Below are 19,767 nucleotides of genomic sequence, written 5' to 3'. Positions count from 1 at the left end.
CCCTTCAGCCTATTTCTTTCATGCTGTGACTTTGCCTTCCACCTCCCAAGACCTGGATTTGCAGCTGACAGTGCTGGGGTATGGTAGTCGATTGTGGGTTTTTTCTTTTCTTTTACCCCCTCCCCTCCTTCCCATCCCTATGCACTTTGGGTGCTTTTTGCTCTTTATCCCAAGTTCCTCCCCATCAGGCTTTATTCTCCTGCCTGGGGTCCTTCCTGCAGGAGTGATGTAAAAGGCAAAGCATTTGCAATAGCTGGGCCATCCCAGCAAGAGAAGGGGAGGTGGAGGAAGGGAAGGGGCTTTCCACCTTCTCCCATAATTTGCTTGGCTGTACCTAGTCTAGATTTGCTCAAACACAAAAATCCTGTAGATTGGCCAGCACAGGTGCCTAGGATCAGTATTTCATTGCGCCACCGTGGAAGGGGGACATACTATAAGGCTATAAATAGCCTTTAAGCCTTGTTATTGTCCGTGTGATTGGATAGAGGGTTGGGGCTGGGATGGGGACCTGGGTCTCCAGTTTCCCAGGCAAATGCTGCCCAGCCAGTTGTGCATTCTAGGAATTGCCACCCCAGCTCAGTTGTTCATGTGTGTATGCATAAAATGTCATTCCTTGCGGTAGAGCTGGGGCATTGGAGAATGCCACCAGTGAGCGTTGGCCAGCAAAATTTTCTCCCTCTCCCCACGACCAGGTGCTCCTAGACAGTGCTGAGATCAGGATTAGAAATATCCTGGATTTAGCTGGTGTCTGACTTTGGCTGACAGCTTTCCTGCCTCTGGATTAAAAGGCTCAGCGCCTGTGAACTGTTGCAGCTCTTTGGCAACGCTCGTGTGTGAAACAGGCTCTGCAGGGTGATGAAATGTTTTTTTATCCTTGTGGTTGGTTGTCCCTGAGGGCCTATCCTAGCTTTTTGGAGCTGGTCGTGTCACAAAGGAAACTAAAAATGGTGAAGGTTGCCTGTGGAGGCTATGGTTGCATGCAGGAGAGAGCTGTGACATGTTCTTGGCTCTCCTCCCTTTCCAGAGGGTCTCCTCCCTTTCATCAGCCACAAGGCTGTTGCTTCGGATGCCATTGCCGTGTTCTTGTGACTCTTATGAATATCTCCCCTCCAGCAGTTTTGGGGCTGAAAAACCATGCCCAAGGAATTTAGTCTAATTCCCAGTGCTCTCCACCCCACTAGTTGCAGGCGGGATGGTTGTATTGCTGAAACCAGCCTTAGATTTTGGTTAGATGTGCTCATTTGTCAGTCCTGATCTGCAATACCTGTGTGACTTTGAGCTAAATGAGCTCCAAGGAGGAGATGGAGGGAATGCACCTCCCTTTCTGCCTGTCCTGATCCAGCTGAGAGTTGCTGGGGGAAGAGGGGGAATGTCAGAGACTCTCTTGCATCTTCTGCTTCCACTTTATTTGGCACGGTCAGTCCCTGGCCATTGGCAGTGGTTTCTAAGCACTAGTGTCATATCTGCAGCTAAACAGCTGAGTAACAGTTGTGACGGTTGTCCAGACACCGAGGCCCTCATGGCAATACAAGTCAAAGGCCATTGCTGCAGGTCAGTGATCCGGTGTTCCTATTTTCGTCCACCCACGCTGTGTCTGTTGAGTTTGTGTTGCTGTCTGACAGCTTTTTCCTTGCCACTTTGCAGCAGCGGTTGAAAGTATTTCTCTGCTTATGCTCCTAAAATAATTGCACTTTAGTGTGGTCGAAAGGCAAGGCAAGCAGCTTACCAGATTCACTGCAGTGCTGTGAAACCAGGTGGAGAACAAGAAAATTGCATCTTAAGAAGGAAGCTTTTAGGAAGATATTGGGTAGTAATCAGGAGATTATAATTCTATGTAGTTAGGATATGTGGACCTAAACTATTGTCACAGTTTAGTGCCTTAGTGATGATCGGAGATGTCTGGGTCGGAGATGAGGATTAAAGCCCTTGCTATTATACCCAGGCTAGCTTCGTGATGGCAAGGTCAAAGTGTGCAACGCTTGCTTCAGATATCAAAATATTGAGACTGATTTAAAGCCTATGCATTTAATTTCTTAAGTGTGTTTGATGGATTGTCTCTGATTTTGCTTACACTTGGGTATAGATTAAGGTCAGGTTTAAACTGCTTCCTTCCTGTCCCCCTCTCTACACACACTTCCAGTGCAGCCTTGGTGGAGGGTGAGAGTTGTCTGACAGGCAATATTTAGATTCCCCAGCTGAGCCTACCGGTATTTTCCTTGATGAAGGCAGTGGGTTAAATATGAAACTCTTGATATGTATCTCCTCCTCTTCAAAAACAAAACAAAACAAAAACAAACAAAAAAACCCTCTCCATCAGCTAACTGTCGCCTTATCCATTGAGTATCAGGAGATACTAACCTAGTGGCTATGATGGGCTAAAACCACTTTAGACTAACTTAGTTTGTTTATAACTAGTTTGTCCTGGATTTAATGCAAGTCAAAGTGGATATGTGAGGAGCATAGATAACCTTGATTCATGCCATTTTGGAATTAAGCAATTTTGAAATCGAGCACTTGTTAAAGAGCTATGATGCTCTTATGGCCTCTGAGGTGTTAAATGTTCCTGTGAGCTACAAAAGGATAATTACTGCTGTTTTGAGCAGGAGCTGAGACACAAACAGACTTTCCCAAGGTTACGGAGCAGGAGACTGAAGCCAGCTCTTCTGAATTCCTGCTTATCACACCCTGTTTTTCCTCTAATCAAACCACAGATTTAAATCATTAGCTAAGCTGTACAGGCAGGCCCCAAAGTCTGTAGTGCAGCAAAGGTTGCTTTGGATTGGGCTGGGAATGGACAAGGAGACTTTCTTTTCCAGTACTCTGCTACGGGAGCTTGTTTTGGTGTCTGTCTATGTTGGTGTAGGTACTGGGTACGTATGGATGTATGTGTGTTTGGGGGGTAGGGGAATATCTATTAAAGATAGAGCACGAGCTTGGTGGTCTCTCTCTGATTCTCAGCAACATATAATCCTTCCCATCTAATTACTCCTAACCATAGCAAAATATATAAAGAGGCCCTTGAGACCCAGCAAAAAAGACCTGTGCTTAATTGACTGATTTGGCAAGCAACTATTCCCTTCTGGTCAACACGGCGATTTCTCCATGGTGTCACTAGCAAACAATCTGTGTATTTCTGGGAGAGTGACATTACCCTATCCCGCCTAGTTTTAGTGTCTCTTGGTAGACGTTCTCATTTAATTATTTTACTTCTGTTTTTTACAACCTTGATGGGTCAACTGTAATTTTGCTGCAACCAATGAAATAATCGCCGAACATGTTGTGCCCATGATGGCTCACAAAGTTATATGATATGACCTCAATCGCTAATGAAAGGGCGAGCTTGTCTAGCGTGAGGATGAGGTAATTAGACCAGGACTTCTCCAGCCTTCTCTTTATTGAAAAGTAGGAGCTCTGAATAGGCCACTTATTAAAAAAGCAATTTCCCTTCCTTTGCCAAATCTACTCTAGCTCATTCAGCTATTCTTTCAGAGGGGGTTTGGGTGGAGTGTGTGTGTGTGTGTGTTGGGGGGAGTTGTGTGTATGTGTCAAAGGGTTTGGGGGTGGTGTTGGTGAGAGAAGTCAACTGTATTAAAGCTCAGTTGCCAGCAATGGTTATATTAAATGAAGCACAAGCAGCCTTGCTAAGGCTCTCTTCTTCTCTATATCCTCCCCCCTTTCTCCCCCCATGTATACACAAGTGCAGCCCTCTTTTGTAACCCATTAATGAAAAGTTGGAATATTAGAGCACTCAATTAGTTCCACTGGGCTTGAGTAAGTGATGTTTTAATTAAATTTGCCCAGTTTCTCAGCAAAGTATCATTAAACATGACTTTCCAACTCCCTCTCTGGAGCGTTGCTAAGTTTCTTAATCCCAGGAGTGCTGACCTCTTCCAGAGGTATGTCTGGTCAAGCATGTCTTACAGATCCAAGGGGCACTATTAAAGGGGGCTTCTATTACCCAAGGAAAAAAAAAGTCATGTTCTCATTCCTCTTTTTCCTTTATCCTTCCAGATGGAGGGACACAAGTAAACCTTTGCCTTCAGGACCCTGAAGTCAAGGTTATAAACCACAGCCTCTTTGAGAGCCAAGGATGTTTATTGGAAAACTATGGGAGGATAGAAATAGAGAACCAGAGAATTTCCACTGAAAAGGCAATATCTCCCTTTGAAACTCTTTCCCTTTATGGGGCTTCCTGAATTATTTTCACACAGTATAAACCCAAGCATTTTGATCTACGTGGACTATATGCATGTTTCCAAAGAATCCTCCTCACACTTGTTGCTGTAGGGTTCAAATCCAGACCTGTCCTGGGATATATTATACCCACATCTCTGAAACCATAGGGGAGGCTCTGAAGAGGTTAGCACGAGGTGCATAGCCTCTTCCCTACTGTTGACTTGCTTGTTTTGGCAGTCCACGCAAGTAATGGCTCTTCCCCTTAGGCTGTTCTGGCAGGGTTATCAAGGGTTGAGCATGCCTCCCACTCTGGAAGCGCACTCTCCATATCAGGTAGATGTTTGTCCAGCTATCATCTGTCTGAGGAACTTCACAAGGTATCATGTGACATGTTATCAGAGCGCACCACCCTCTTTGTTGCTGTATCTCCATTTTACAGATGGAAACTGAGACCTAGAAAGATTAAGTGACTTGCTAAAGGTCACACAAGTCTAGCAAAGCAGAGACCTGTACCCTGGACTCCTCTTGCAGAGACAGTGTTTCCAAGCATTGCCCATCCTGTCTCCTACCATTCCCACCAGCAGACATGATTAGTCTCTGGAGCTTGTTGCACAGGCACTGTAAGTGCTAATCCTCATTTTTTAGCACCTTCAAAAAGAGTGTAATTGCTCTTTTTTGTAAGGCAAATCCATATTAACCTAATAATATAGTTGCATGAAAAAAAGCAGGTGACAGAATGCACTCTGTATGTAGTTTCCTTAGGGACACATTTGTTGCATGAAATTTAACATCATACTTTTACTGAGATGCAAATCAAACCTAGCAAATATCGGCCTCTGTGAGGCTCGCTCCAGACTTTGCATATAGAGGTCGGCTTGTAGGGTGACTGCTAGTATTAATTGCTCCAGCTTATGACAGGTAGGAATGCATGAGTGTGCTCTCTGGAAATCTCCCCCCCACCCCCCTTTCAGGTTGAGATTGGCTCAGCCATAGTCTAAGGCCTGGAAATAACTTTTTTAAAGGTGTTTGGCATGTCCCATAAGGAATTGGACTTAGTTATTTATGTAGAGTTTTTTTCAGCATGTGAAGCATGTTAGAAATACTAGAGGGAAAATGAATTACGTTTAAAGTTCTCAAGTTAAAGTAGGGTTATGTTATTCTATGCTTCTTAAGTGCTCATTTTTTAACTCATATTTCTTCACTAAAATGTTGTAAAAGGAGGAAGGGTAAAGGAAAGGAGAAGCTCTTCTGAAAAATGTTTGAGAACAAGCTCAGAAGAATTTTTTTTTTTAAATAGGAAAAAAGAAATCCTAACAATCTGTGAAATTCACATACTTAAACCAATGGCAATGGCTAGTGTTAAGGGACAAGTCTGGCCTTGTAGTGGTTTGGGTACTTAGAAGAAATGGGGACTGCGGCGCTTGTCCAGAAACATTAATATTTGAGCCTAGAGAATAACCAAGCATGTTTAAATTAAAGGAGTTATATGTGTATAGAGGATGGAAGAGTTTTTTGATTTTTAAAAAGAAATCTCAAAGTCCTGTCTGAAGTAACGCTAGGCGTTAGCTGGATGAGCTAACTCTAAGGCGTTCATCTGCTCCCTGCTCTCCCCCAAACCATGGCGAATGGTTTGAAGCTTTGGAGCCGCAGACCAGCCATGACGACAGCGAAAACGATAACCGAGGAATTCCCACGGCTGCGTGGCCGCTTCAGACTGCTGCTGCCCAGACAAGAGTTGTCTGAAAACCACCGCCAGAGCCCCGTGACCCAGCTGGGAATGAATGGCAATCTGTCCTCAGCGTTTCAGCTAAAACACTGAGAAATTGTGTGTTGCAGCATGTCTGAGACTGATCATTACGGGGGCACTTAGTCTGAGCTTCGTAGCAAACCATTGTTGTGAGGAAGGATTACATGTTGCATAGCAATGCTCTGCTGTGATCCCTTTTCCCTGTGGCTCTTACAAAGCCATTTGGGCAGGCGCTCCCGCAGTACTATCTAATTTCCTCTTTGCAGCCGGCACCAATAAAGAAGGTTCAGTGTTGCTGTATCATAATTGTTTTCCTCATTGTGCTTTTGTCAGAATTTGGTATTCTCAGAAGAGGATCAATGGGGATTTTTGTTTGTAAGACAATAAAACTAATTTGTTCATAGAGTGTTATTTTCTTCCCAAACTGCTGTCCTATTTGTAAGAGGACTAGACTAGCTAGGATGCTCGTGTGAGAGTGGGAAGGTAAAGTTTCAGTGTGTGATCCTATGCGTGTCCCACTGCTTGGCTTTGTTCAACTTAAGTTTCATGGTAAAACTCTCTGCAGCAAATAACACAATGAGGATTTAAATGCACACAGTAGCTGTGACTACACTGGTGGTGTTTAGGCCACAGCAGAAAATATGCTGCACTTTTGATTTAAGCGAACAACTTTTCCTTCATGTTTATAAAAAGATAAAAGTATATACATGACCACTTACCATGGCATAGATGAAATATGTTTACTAATAAGCAGTGATGCTGTGTGTGTGCAAGAGATTGAAGTCCACGTAGGATACAGACAGATCAGGCTCTGAACTGTGAGTTACCTATGGTGCTTGAAATGATATGCTTGTGTTAAAGTCCTATACTGCCCTGTACACACTAGAGTTTTTTGGCAATAAGGGCTAAGCTATTCTAGCCTGGAAGTCTTTCCTGCATTGGAAGCATGACTTAGATATTTACCCATTTGCCCTGGGGCTCAGCCAGAAGAGGTATCTACAACACTGCTCCAAGCAGCCTGATGACCTTTCACTGGGCTAAGTCTTGCTGTGCTGTCTGGAAGAAGATGGGTTAAGAGTCTCTGACAGGACCCTGCAACAAGAGGAGGGAGGTCTTCAGGGAGGGTGGGGAAAGCCAGGGGAAGCAGAAGGGCTTTGCAGGAGTTCGTTTCGGCTCCATGGCACTTAGGAGCCAGTAGACAACAGTCCTCCATCACATGTTTCCTTGAGCAGCTGCCTTGTAACAGCAGCAGCAAGAGAAGGCTGTTGGGGGGAGAAGTTTCTCTGGGATTTTTGCTAGAGCTGCTTTGTAGCATTTTTGAGTCCATCCCAGCCCTTCAAAGAGAAGATTTGTGGGGCAGTTGGGATGCACCGTGCTTGCACGGAGGCCACATGAAAATCCACAATCTGTGTTTCATGAACTGGTGTCTTCATGAAAATTGGGACAATGGAAACTCTTTATGCCTTGGCCCACCACTATGTGATATCTGAGCTCTTATAGCCACTGGTCAATGTGCAGGTAGAAGCAGGGCAGGTAAAAACAGACTGGGATTCATTAGGGGCTTTGTTCATTGCTATTTAAGCCCAGACAAGGAGAGTAGGATTCATTCACCTAAACATAGGCATCTAGTACCACCTGAGATGCCCTGGCAGTTAGGACACAGTATGTAGGAGAGATCTTTATGTTTCTGGAGAGGCAGCTAGTGGTGTGGTACAATATCTTACAGCAACTGAAAATAATGCTTGATGCTGATATTTAGACACCTAAATCCTGCCCTGAGGGCAGGATTCCACCCACAGGTTAAGATGCCTAAGTTTAGATGTCTCCATGTGAGCAGGGTCCCTAGGCTCCTGCTAGTCTGTGGAGATAGAGTCAGCACATTGGTGGATCATGGAGAACTGCTCAGCTGAGCAAGTGCAGGTGTATGCTTCAGTGTCAGCTGAATCTCTCCAGGATCCCCTGACAGTCTTGGCTCCGCTGAGTCAGATGGGAATTTAGAGGTGTTTCTCAAATGCAGGCACTTGCATTCACATGTCTGACTTGGTGAGCTCAACCCTGGCTGGAGGGTATGATTCAGGTGCCTAAACCTACATATCTGTTACTGCTTGAAGGTCTCCTACCACCTACAAGCTGCCAATCCGTAAGGACCTGGGTTTCCAACACTTACTGTGTCATATGTACCAGCCCCATGTGGATGTCTGGGATATGCTAGACCTGCAATGTCAGCTCTCACAGCTCCAGAGAGGTGGCTCCTGACAAGGAACAGCCGTGTTCAGGTTCCCTTTTCCCATTTCATGACTGTGCCTTGTTCAGCTGGCTCTAAATCCAGTCAAGCCCATGCACAGGAGCATGTGTACCAGCTGAGCCTATTCTCTTTGGTTATTTGCTTTCCCATCTCCTGTACAATGGTGATTGTCTCCTTCTCTGGGCGGAGCAGATGCAAATGGGTTAGGGGAGGTGGAAGGGTTGAGAAAAGCCTGAACTGATGAATGACTGCAGTGTGTTGCCCTTCTGCAAGTATCTCAACAATTTTACCCAGTTTGCTGATGGTCTGGGCGTGAAATCAGGTACAGGAGCTTTGTTTCATGCAAACCCAGCTCTCGAACCAGTGTAATGTGACTTCACATGAGGGAGAGTATGGGTGATTTTTTTTTCCTCTTGGTGTTGAAATGTGTTCTGTACACTCCTGTCTAACACTGTGGGATTTCTTGCAGAGTTGGCTAGACACTTTGGCATGCAAAGCGTGACAGCCCCTAACCAAGCCGGCCCAGCTGAGTACTATAAGCAGTAACACATCTCTCTCTGTAACCCATCACTTGTTTGAATGCTACTGTGTATTATTGGATTGCATTTGAAAAGGTCTTGGCTGTCACAGGAATGAAGTGTGACCATTGGCCAGGCTTTGCTGAAGGCTGTATTATGCATAGTGTCTTTCTAAAAATGTCTCTGTAATGTCAGGATTGGGCCAGACCCCAATTCCGAGTCCATGACCTATTGCACATTTGCACATGGTGCTCAGCAGGGCTCATGTCACCAAATAACGAAGAACTGGATGGTCAGGAAATGGACTGGAGCCAGTCCTCTGCTGTCATGAAACCATAACATAGGCAGATGCCACAAGGGGCGGAGAGGAGGGTTGTTTTTTTCTTTTTTAGATGTTGTAGATGCCCACAGGAAGGGCACTCTTCAGTGGTACCTTGACAGGAGGCAGCTCTATGAAACAGGCTCTGTTCTAACTTACTGTTTTAAGGGCTAGTTGTAGGTTACCCATTTAAAGTCAAAATGTAAACTATTTAGGGGGAAGGGGAGGAGGCAGAACTGGAATTATAAATATCTGCTTATAATCTGTGGGCAAAACGCAGGTTGTCTGTGACCCTCCACGTAATGTGTCTGCTCTCACGTTGCCCACAGAAGAGTCCCAGGAGTAAACCTATCGCTGGAGAAGGTGGGGGAGAACATTCAGATGCCTCTTGTAAAGAGATGGACGTGCTTTTGTGTCGTGAAATGTTGTTGTAGCCTAGTTTGAAAAGGACAGGATCCTTTACTAGCATCAGTCAGTTTATGAATGTGGAGTCCTTTATAGCATCTGGGAAACTGGTACCATCTTTGTCTGTCTCCAAACTGAATAACTGTTCTCTGTTTTATTCTCTTCCCTTTTTGATGTTGCTGTTGAAGATAGCATTCTCTTTCCGTTCCCTCCGTTTTCTATGTGAACACAGTGGTTCCGCTGGCTCTGCTCTTGCTTCCGTATTTTTCCTTTGTCCTGATGCATGGTCAGGAGGGAGCTATCTCCATGGAAGGGACACCATGGTCTGTACGTCTCCTTGTATGGGAGCTTATGCTTTGGGAATAAATCAAACACACGCTATTTTTTTTTTCTGATATGAACAAGATCCTTCCTTCCTTTAGGGTATCAGTGAGATGAGCCTTATTTCTAGTAACAGTACCCACTTCAAGAGTGTTTAAATTTTAAAATTGAAAAAGAAAAAGAATTAGAAAAGGATTTTAAATCAAACCTTGCTCTTGATAGTTGTAGTGAACAGGCATAGGCAGGGATAGCATTTAATACCAGAGTCCTGGCCTGGAGGGGTCAGAATCCACTCCAGTTTCCAAGGATTTGAATGTTTTGTTCCCCACCTTGAGTCTGAAGACCTTGGTCATAAGTGCTTGGCTTTTTTATGGAAAGGAGAAGCAGAGAATCAAATGTTTCCATCCTAATTGAAAATATGTTATAGAAGGTTCTGCAAATGTATTATAGAAGTTATGCCAGACTGAGATTCAAACCCTGCAGCCTGTTCCTCCATGGATGGTGGCTTGTGCAGATAATATTTGAACGCAACAACCCCCCGAATGCCTATGTGATGCTGTTCCCCTTCATCCTTTCCCCAGAAGCCCTGCACAGCATTTACCTAAGTGGCTTTTCTACCTGCTGGGCCCTGCTCTGTGTAAATGACCTGTGGCCTTGCTTTCTGGTCAAATCTTGCCTTTGGATGGGCAAGACCAGCCCGCCCTGAGGCACCGCTGAAGAATCAAGGCAGAAGTTGAGGTTCTTCGTCCCAAAATGAAGCATCTCCTGTTTGCTCATGATGAGGCAGATGGTGAGCTAGACCCACTTCAGCACAGTGGATCTGGTCTTATGGCCAGAACTGAGAATTTAAATTGCTGTTATTTTCCTGCGGGGTGACTGCCCCATATCCTAACTTTGGGTGAAAACTGAGGACTGTGCTTCCCCAGTCCTCCCCACACCCGTCAGCCCTGTCGTTGTCCCCAGGGGCTGCTGCCTGACAGGCTGCAAGGACTGATCCCGGTGGGTGACTTTTCCTCACGGTAACACCAGCCTAGTTTTCAAGTTTTTTCCCTTGAAACTCTGTGAGAAGCCAGATTCCCATCCAAGCTGCCCACAGCTGGTGCCACAGGCAGAGTAAATCCTGGGGGCTGCATTAAAGCACCTGGAATTAATGAACCCTTCACACAAGGGTCTGTTTTCCATTTCTTCATGTCTTATTTTTTCAGGGCATAGAGGAGACTGAGAAAGCTTTGGGTTTCAGCGTGCACGAAAATGTGCTTCATTAAACATGCTTTTGGCCAGTGAGCAATGGCACTCTTTGTTTTTAAGAGCACATGCAGCCTTCTTCATTGCTGTCAGAAAAAATTTAGCAGCTCCTTTTGGATATGCTGCCACACTCCAGAAGAGGATCCTGAGCAAGGCTTGGGGATGTGGAAGCTACCTGCATGTTTTTGGAGCTGTTGATTTTGGTGGTGATGATTCAGGCATGTGCTGTTGCTCTTGAGGGCTCTATACATTGCAGCTACATGAAGGTTTCTCTTCAGTCACAAAGTGTACAAGTTGGGATGCCTATGCCTAATCTCGGTGCGTGGAAATAGCACAGCTTAACCGTGTTTCCACTGAGCCTGTGCTGCTAATTGGGAGCTATGTGCATTTAAGGTAGACTCCCGCATGGTGTGGAAAATGCTCCTGTGATCTGTGTTCATGTTTTGAGGGATATAGCACCACCGGTGTGTTTGTGTGTGTTGCAGTAGCGTGCTCTCACTTCCCTCTGTTAAATCAGTATTTTGGAACATAGCAATTGTGTTTTCATCATCTGCGTGGTGCATTAGGGGTTGGCAGAGTTTTAAATATGCCACGAACACACAAAGAAATAATTTGTAAAGCAATGGAACTGCTGGACCCTGGCTAACCCAAGCATCACCCAAGGAGATGAGTGAGTGTTTTGCAGACTGCTGGTGGTATGTGGGAAAAGGCATTAGGAAAAGAAAACTTAATTGTCCAAGAACTTCAGCTGTGTACTAGCTGGAGGTGCAAACTGAAATCCTATAACAAAAGATTACATCTCATCTGCCCTGGTGAAGGCTTAAATACCTCTTTCTCTCAAAAGCGGAGGTTTAAGGTGGATTAATATTGGTGATGTGGGCAAGTGAGGTAGGCCTAAATTCCTTCCACTTTTGCTGTATCTTATCTCCTTGCTCTTATTAAAATATGTATAGGCATTAAAATTTGTATTATGTAATCTCTTAGCTGCATCGCAGGTTCAAAACTCTGAGTAGATGAGTGCTGATATTGCAGGCCAGTAGCAGATAGCCTTTGAACACTGTACTAGTATCATTAACTAGCCAAGTAATGCAATATTCTGGCAGGTAAGTGTCATTTTTCTGGAAACTGGGACTCATCTTCTAAAATGAACACTTCCTCTAGTGTGCGCTTGCTGCCCTCTTCCAACAGATAGATTTATGTTGTCATCGACTCTGGGTTCCAGGAGCATCTTCTAGCAAACGGGATTTTTGCTCCGTGCCTTTATTTCTTCTCCCATAACGGATTTTCTTTTGGGGCTATGTGTGTTCGCAGGTCATCAAAGCTGGAGTGGAGACAACCTGTAAATGCCACGGTGTATCTGGGTCCTGCACTGTCCGAACATGCTGGAGGCAGCTCTCTCCATTCCACGAAATAGGGAAGCAGCTGAAGCAGAAATATGAGACGTCACTCAAAGTGGGCAGCACTACCAACGAGGCCACGGGGGAAGGAGACATCTCCCCACCCAAGAAGTCCATCCCTGGTCACAGTGATCAAATCCCAAGGACTACGGATCTCGTCTACATTGACGATTCCCCGAGCTTCTGTCTGATGAGCAGATACTCTCCTGGGACTTCAGGAAGGAAATGTTACAAAGACAAGAACTGTGACAGCATCTGCTGTGGGCGAGGGCACAATACGCAGAGCCGGGTGGTCACCCGTCCATGCCAGTGCCAGGTTCGCTGGTGTTGCTATGTGGAATGCAAGCAATGCACCCAGAGAGAAGAGGTTTATACCTGCAAAGACTAACGCGTCTTCTGTCTAATGGCTACCCTCAGTGATGGGCGATTGCGATCTATGAGAACTACATATGGAGACAAACAGGGTTTGATTGACCTTCTGGGATCTGAAAGCTATGTTGAGACATAAGCACTTTGTAGGGTACAGGTGACCCAGCTGTGTTGCTGTTTTTTGTTTTTGTTTTTTTTCCTGTAGACTGAATTTTAATGAGGTCCAACCATGTGGAAGTAAGTGCCTGTCACACTGGGGTTAGACACCAGTTGACCTTCACCTTAATCATCCACGCAGTTTAACAGATCATTTATCCATGGAACATCTTGATTGTTTCACCAATCCTCCATGGACTCCTGGGCTAATATATTCTCTTCAGAATAAACAACTGTGTGACCTATACTGCTTTATTCCTGAAGCTTACCTGACTGCCTAGAGAGCTGAGCAGATACGAAAGAAAGACCTTTCTGCTTTGAATGTGGTGGTAGAGGAAGCGGTAATTTTTCCTTCTGAAACTGGAGATACGTGTCTGGGGTAAGCAGAATCAGCTCTGATTGTTCCTCTAGTGGAATTTCTGCACATCCAGCAAACAAGGCTCTGACAAAGAGACCCACTTGGAGGGTAAGCTTTTTAATGACAGCTCTGTATCCACGTGCTCTGATCACCAAAGTAGCTCCAAAAATGTTGGGTCCACCATGTTGCAGATAGAAATTTATCCAAGAAAGAGGTTGGGAAGACAGTACAAAACCAGACGTGCCTGTCCCCTTCAGTCCGATAGCATTTTTTTTAACATTTTCTTCAAATGCAGTTTCTTTAGCACTATCACTGTCTTAATTTTTATTTTTTAAAGAAACCACTACTTTTGTTTTATTTTCACTCTGTACATGTTATATGTTTCTCTCTTCTTCCCACCTCTTGCTGATTTAATTCACCCTGTGAAGACTGCTTTGGAAATCTAAACTGGAACTTTTTCATCTTATGTCAGCTGAATTTGGACGTGCATTTCTGAGTAGGACAAGAGAAATTCCCACTCATCTTGGAACATCATGCTGTCTTGCATTGTATAGCAGCCGTTTTGGACTGGATTGGACCTTTGGAGGAGTTGACTTTTCTTTTACTGGGTCATCATTCCATTTACTCTAAACCGTGGCAGTGGTACATGACACAAGCTGTATGTAAACCCTATGACCTTAAGATTTTTTTTAACCACTAGATCGAGAACTGTATTTTGAAAATACAACTGCTAAATGGTAACCAACTATTGGATTCGGAACAGCTAATCGACACCGAGACAACCTATTGAGTGGCCAGAGACGCCAGAAATCAACTGCAGTGGTAGATCGCTCTGACGCTGTGAAACAGATGACAACCTTCAGCATTTCTTCTTCCCTTTGAAGAAGATACTTACAATCCAGGACTTGATATGGCAATATCATTCAGTCATATAAAAGTGCTTCTGGATTGGAAGCAACCGGTAAATGCCTCAACGAAGCTTTCTCAGGAAACACTGGAGAGCAGAGGGCATTTTTTTTCTTTTTTTGGTAGCAATTTTTGATTGTCCAGTAGTAGCAAATTCGAATAGCTTTATAAAGCATTGGTCTGATTTTTCAAAAGATGAACGCTGGCTGGAATTTTTCAAGAAGTGGTAGATGTTTGCCAAGCAAAAAGAGCAGAGTTTTCCAAGATGGACCATTATTTTTCAAGGTGTTGTTTTTCTTTCCTTTTTTTTTTCTTTCCCCAAATAGTAGCCACTAATATTTAAGCTGTTCATGTGCATCTACTGGGAGGAGAATTTTTTTTTTTTCTTGGTAACAAATAACTGCAGCCCAGTCTGGCTCCATTGGCTTCAAATTTTGAGGTGGGGGACTGGGGAGGGACAGGTGTTACCATTAATAGTGCTATGGTCCTGCAAAGCGAAACATACTGGCTCTTTTTTTATTTTTATTTTTTGTTTTGTTTATTTGCTGTACAATTCTGGAGATTGGGGTAGTGCTGGAGAAGGAGGAATCCACACACAGTGTTTGTCCCATCCACCACAGCAAGTGCTCGGTGGAGCATTCGACGCAGAGAATTTGCAGGAGGGTCTCGCAGCTTCCGTGGGATGCACCGTTTTGAAAGTCACACACGAGCAGTTTATCTAATGGTTTAAAAAAATGAACTGAATAGAAACCTATTATTCAGTGTATGCATGCGTGTATAGATACACACGCATGCAGACACGTAAATATATATATATATAAATATTGAACGAACATTTATTTATTGTAAAGCCCTTCAGAAGGACCTTCTCATGGTTTCAATGTGGTATTATGTTAAATTCTCTTTCTCCCTCTGTCTCTCTCTCTCTCACACATATGTGCAAACTCACTGTTACATTTTTGTGTGTGTGTTAGAATAGCTCTTGCCCCTCCAAAGTAAGGCTGGATCCAAACCTGCTCAAAACACGAAGGTTTTGGGGTCTGAATTACTAGTTCTGGACCCATTCTTTTTTAAAATATTTGTTCTTAATGAAAGAATGGGCCACAATTTATGTGCATTATTATTATTATTAATTATTATTATTATTCTTATTGTTATATTTAAACCATGGGCCTCATTTTCCTTCTTTTCACTGGTGTCTCTGTCTCCGTTGACCTCGCTGGAGTAACTCCATATTGCACTGGTGTGAGAGGAGAATGAGTCCCTAGATGCAGAAGAGAGGGCAGGATTGGCATTGATATCATTATAGTGAAAATGCCTGTGACAGACGGGATAGGATAGATAGCTTGTGTTTGGCCGTAGAGGGGAGAGAGAGATGGGTGGGCAAATAAGGCAGACTGTCAAAAGTCTGAATAGAAGTAAGAGGCAAAGAGTGAATGAACTACTGAGTGAAAGAGCTCTTCTGTGTATTATAATTCACGCACTGAAGCCTGGATGCTTTCTGTAAGTATTTAAAAAAAAACCACACAAAAACAAATTGTATTTATGTTAATGTGGATATATTACTTGCCTGTTATATATTTGTAAATAGCAAGGTTTATTCTCCTGTGGTTAAAAAAAAATTATAAATAACTAAATAGTAGCGAGGCACATGTGTTAAATGCATAGGCAATGTATAAAATATACTAACACTCTGAAATCAGGAGAACTTGTCTTCTTGGCCTTTTGACCTAGGGTGGTAAAACATATGTGGGTTATTTTTCTTCTCCCCATCCCTAAGCTTTCTGTGTGTGTTTTGGGGGAGGTTGTGTTAAGTTCCAGGGTTTTCTGATGCTTGCCTTATCTTTGGAGAAAGAATGGGGGAAAAGCTTCGTTGTGGAAAAATCCAATGGAGCTTGAGTAGGACGAAACAAGTAGCAGCTGGTAGAAATATTGTTAGACCCTCTCAAAACTCTCTCAAATGCTTGAGTTGGGTTTTCTGCTGGGGAGGGTTGTGTATTGGAGTTGAATTAAACCACAGGACCAAGCAGGGATTTCTGCTTGTGATCCTCCATATGCAAGTTTAGAAAACTAGGTAAGGAGCCTTGAAGTCCTCTATAAAACATTGAGTAATGTCCTGTAAAACCCTTTTGGCTCCAGCTGTATGAAATTGGATTTTTCCAGAGAGGCCAGTTGTACTGTCACATCGTATGATCTCCAGTGCAATCCAATAGAATTGCTTATTCTTGTAAAACTACTACAAGAGTGGATTTCGGCCCTGAATTTTTCATGGTGTCACTTCATAATGAAAGTGCAAAGCAACTTTTCCTCTTTTTCTTCTCTTCTACAGAAACAGCTTTTTGCAGCAGATATAACTGGAGAAGGATGGATGGGTATAGGGGAGGTCTCTGGTTTCTGATCCCCTTTCACGCCCTTTTCCCCCCCAAAAGTGTCAAAGCGTGGGTTCTCCTAAGCTGATCCAGCAAGACTTGCAAGATCAGTATTGGGGTGGGGGGGTGCAACCATTATTTATATAACTTTTTTATTAATTTTTTAAAAAGAGAAGTTAGCTGATGGAAGAATATTTTTATTGAATAGTGCATTTAGTTATGTCAGAAATATAAAAAATATATATAATATTTTTGTAAACAAGGCAAACTGAAAATGTTTGCTGTTTTATATTAGAATTTTCTATTAAAAGAAATAAAAACCCACACAAATAATTGTTGCACCCGTCATCTGTTTTTTAACAAGCTTCTATTCTGTGTGACTGACTCATATATACCGGATGTGGAGATGTGCAAAACAAGTCCTAAACATTACGTTCTCATTGTCTTCCAGCTCTCAAAAGACTTCAGTTGGTGAAACAAGCAGTGTTTAGTCCACAGGACTTTTTCTGATTGCTGACGCTAAAAATTTCTTACGAAGAGTGACAGAATCCGTAGCTTGCAATTGAAATACAAAAACCTACCCGGAAACCTCAAGCTTGCTGGTTTTAATTTTGCTTCCTGGTCTTGGGATGGCTCTGGAGGGAGGAAAGCCCCAGATGATTTTCAATAACTAGATTTTTGCCTTCGATCTCCATTCGGGTGGGAAGGGAACAGCCTTGTGAAGGCTGTTGGAAGCAAACAAACAAAGAACAAATCTGAATGCATGGGAGGTTTAAATGAAGAGGACCAAATTCCAGGCTTGATCTAGCACAAGCTGTTCTTATCGACTTGACTGGCGTAGTGTAAAGTTGTGACACTGGAACTTGGTCCGCTGGAGTTCAGGAAGCCTCTTCTTCCCCTTTGGAAGCACAGGATAAATTGTGAGCCATCTCTTTTCAGGAGAGCTTTTGCAGTTGCTGATTTGGAGACCTGGATAGGGATGAAAAATTGCTGAGGATCTTTCATGGTCAGCCAGCCTTTATTCATCTGCCTTCCTTTGGTCGAGCCCTTGAATTTCTTTGTTAGTCATTATTTCAGCTGCCCTGTTTAAGCCAACATACGAGGAGAGATTGAGTTGGTTTGGTTGCAGTAGGTCTGGATGAGAGTCCAGATGAAGGGACAAATTCCTCGTGGTTGCTTTTATGGAATAGATGCTGCTTAAGGTAATTTTCTGTTGAATTATAGTGCCTATGAAAAAAAAAAAAACCAACCCTCAGTTGATGTTGCAGTAAGGTTAGGGCTATTCTGTACTCTCTAAAAAGGTGCAGCAAAGCTGTATTCCCTGCTTTTTTGGCGCTATGTGCACATCTGTTGGGATGAGTCTGGCTTCCATGGTCAGCTCACCCTGGCTTGCACTATTCAGGATGCGTAACTAACTAGGTGGTGACTTTTTGGAAGCAACGTTTTCCCACAAGATGAGGCCTTTTATTACCATTGCAGTCCATGTAACTTGAAGGAGGCTCAGTATGGCACAGAATCAGACCTGTAGAGATCTGGTCTATGCTTAAGCACTCAAGCTTAAGTCCATGGATATGAGCATTGAAGGGCTGTTTAAATCCAGTTGCTGGTGATGAGGGTTGGATTTGACCAAGCTATTTACAGGTTCCAGGAAACAGAGTATCTCTGAACAAAAATGAGAAATCTCTAGTATTTGTGAGAGGTGAGGAAAAGAAAATGGATTTTGCTAGCACATTTTAACTCTGGTAGGTTTTTAACGCTGTGGTAGGTGACCTATAACTACATTTCTTCAGGGACAGAAGTGGGAGAGTGTAAGTGAAGACCATAAATGATTTGGATACGTGAAAATTCAACATGCTGTCAGGGGACACATCCGAACATGACGCTTTTCTCAGTTGTTGCTGTATGTTCTCAGAAAAGGGCAAAACCCTTCTAAGCAGGTTTTGGCAAGGTGACCCAAAGGAACAGGAGATTCCCCTTCCTCACCTCGTCTTTCCTTTCATTGCAGAGTTGCTCGGGAAAGTCAGGCTGTGCAGGGCAAAGGTAGTGGCTTGCTTGGTGCAGTGGGACATTTGCAATGGGCCAGGAGACATCCCCCTTAGCTAAGGAGCCCCAGTTAAACCTCACTTGCCCCATCTCCATTGGCAATCAATGTTGGCACCTCTAGAATGGCATTAAGACATAGACCTCCCAGCTGAGAGAGGTGGGGATGAATTCAGGACTAAGCAAGGTTATACGTGGGCATCTGGCAACCCTGCCAGATATCCTTTGATATGAACCCATCTGAAACAGGGGTCGCCAACTTAGCATGGGAATTTTCCCTTTTTCCACCCCACCCCAATCTCTTAACAGTGCCCTTTGAGGCCTGAATGTGAAGTCTAGGATTTGTTTTGCACACTTGGGATGGCATTTCCTTTTAAAGGGAGGTGGGGACTGAAAACTAACATGAAGGATTAGTATTTTTCTTTTTGTTTTTTGTTTTTTTTTCCAATGTCTTATGGGAGCCTAAGTTATTTTTCTCTACCTCATATGTACAGCTTGTAGGTATAAATCTGATTCTGAGTGACTGTTGAGAATGTATTTAAGTTATTTAACATCTTTGTATAACAAGAAAGCCAGAACAAATGAAACAATAAATGTATTTTAAATTATACTTGAAGTGTGCTCCTCTTTCTTCACTTCTGTTGAAAAACGTCTAAAATTTCAGTGGTAACAGGAGCTTTCTGCCTCCCTCAGCACTGCCTCAACATCTGGGCATGGAGCCACTCTGTACCTGTGGCTGATGTAAGCCTTGAAAGGCTGTAAAGTCTAATAGGGTAGCAAGTAGGTGGACTGTTGCCATAGATGAGAAGGATGATTTATCCTTCCTGAGGTCCCAGTATGTTTTGGAAACCTCAGATGATCCATGTTGATTTTCTGGGTAGTGGAGATCCTTATCTATTTGGGTGCCTTGTGGGCTGACCCTCTTGAAAGCCCCCAAGGTTTCAGGGGAAAGGATGCTCACAGCCCTCAAAGGAGACAGGCAAGTGTTGATCTCCCTTTTTCTCCACAGTAATTAGGCCTACAGAAAGCAGAGTCAACAGCTCAAGAAAGACCTCTTTAACAAGCCCAGCTTTGGGGACAATTAACCCTTGCCAGATGAACTCTGAGATAAATCTTATCCTGTCCATCTTTGGTCCTTGAGCTGGCCTTCTGATCGTGATCACTTAATGCCTTCCAAATTAAAATATAGCTGGCCT

General features: G+C 43.6%; 1 protein-coding gene across 1 annotated transcript in view; it reads left to right on the top strand.

Moving 5' to 3' along the window:
• Nucleotides 1-19,181, top strand: part of WNT9A (Wnt family member 9A) — a 60,585-nt gene extending 41,404 nt beyond the window's left edge. The window contains exon 4 of the mRNA XM_064505647.1: nucleotides 12,288-19,181. Within this exon, the coding sequence (XP_064361717.1) occupies nucleotides 12,288-12,761 (474 nt within the window). The 3' untranslated portion in view covers nucleotides 12,762-19,181. The remainder of the gene's footprint in view (nucleotides 1-12,287) is intronic.
• Nucleotides 19,182-19,767: the final 586 nt, after the last annotated feature.

Source organism: Dromaius novaehollandiae, chromosome 2 (genome assembly GCF_036370855.1).
Source record: "Dromaius novaehollandiae isolate bDroNov1 chromosome 2, bDroNov1.hap1, whole genome shotgun sequence".
NCBI classification, from domain to species: Eukaryota; Metazoa; Chordata; class Aves; order Casuariiformes; family Dromaiidae; genus Dromaius; species Dromaius novaehollandiae.
Note: the sequence above shows the minus strand (reverse complement) of the source record. Positions and strands in the feature narration are given on the sequence as shown.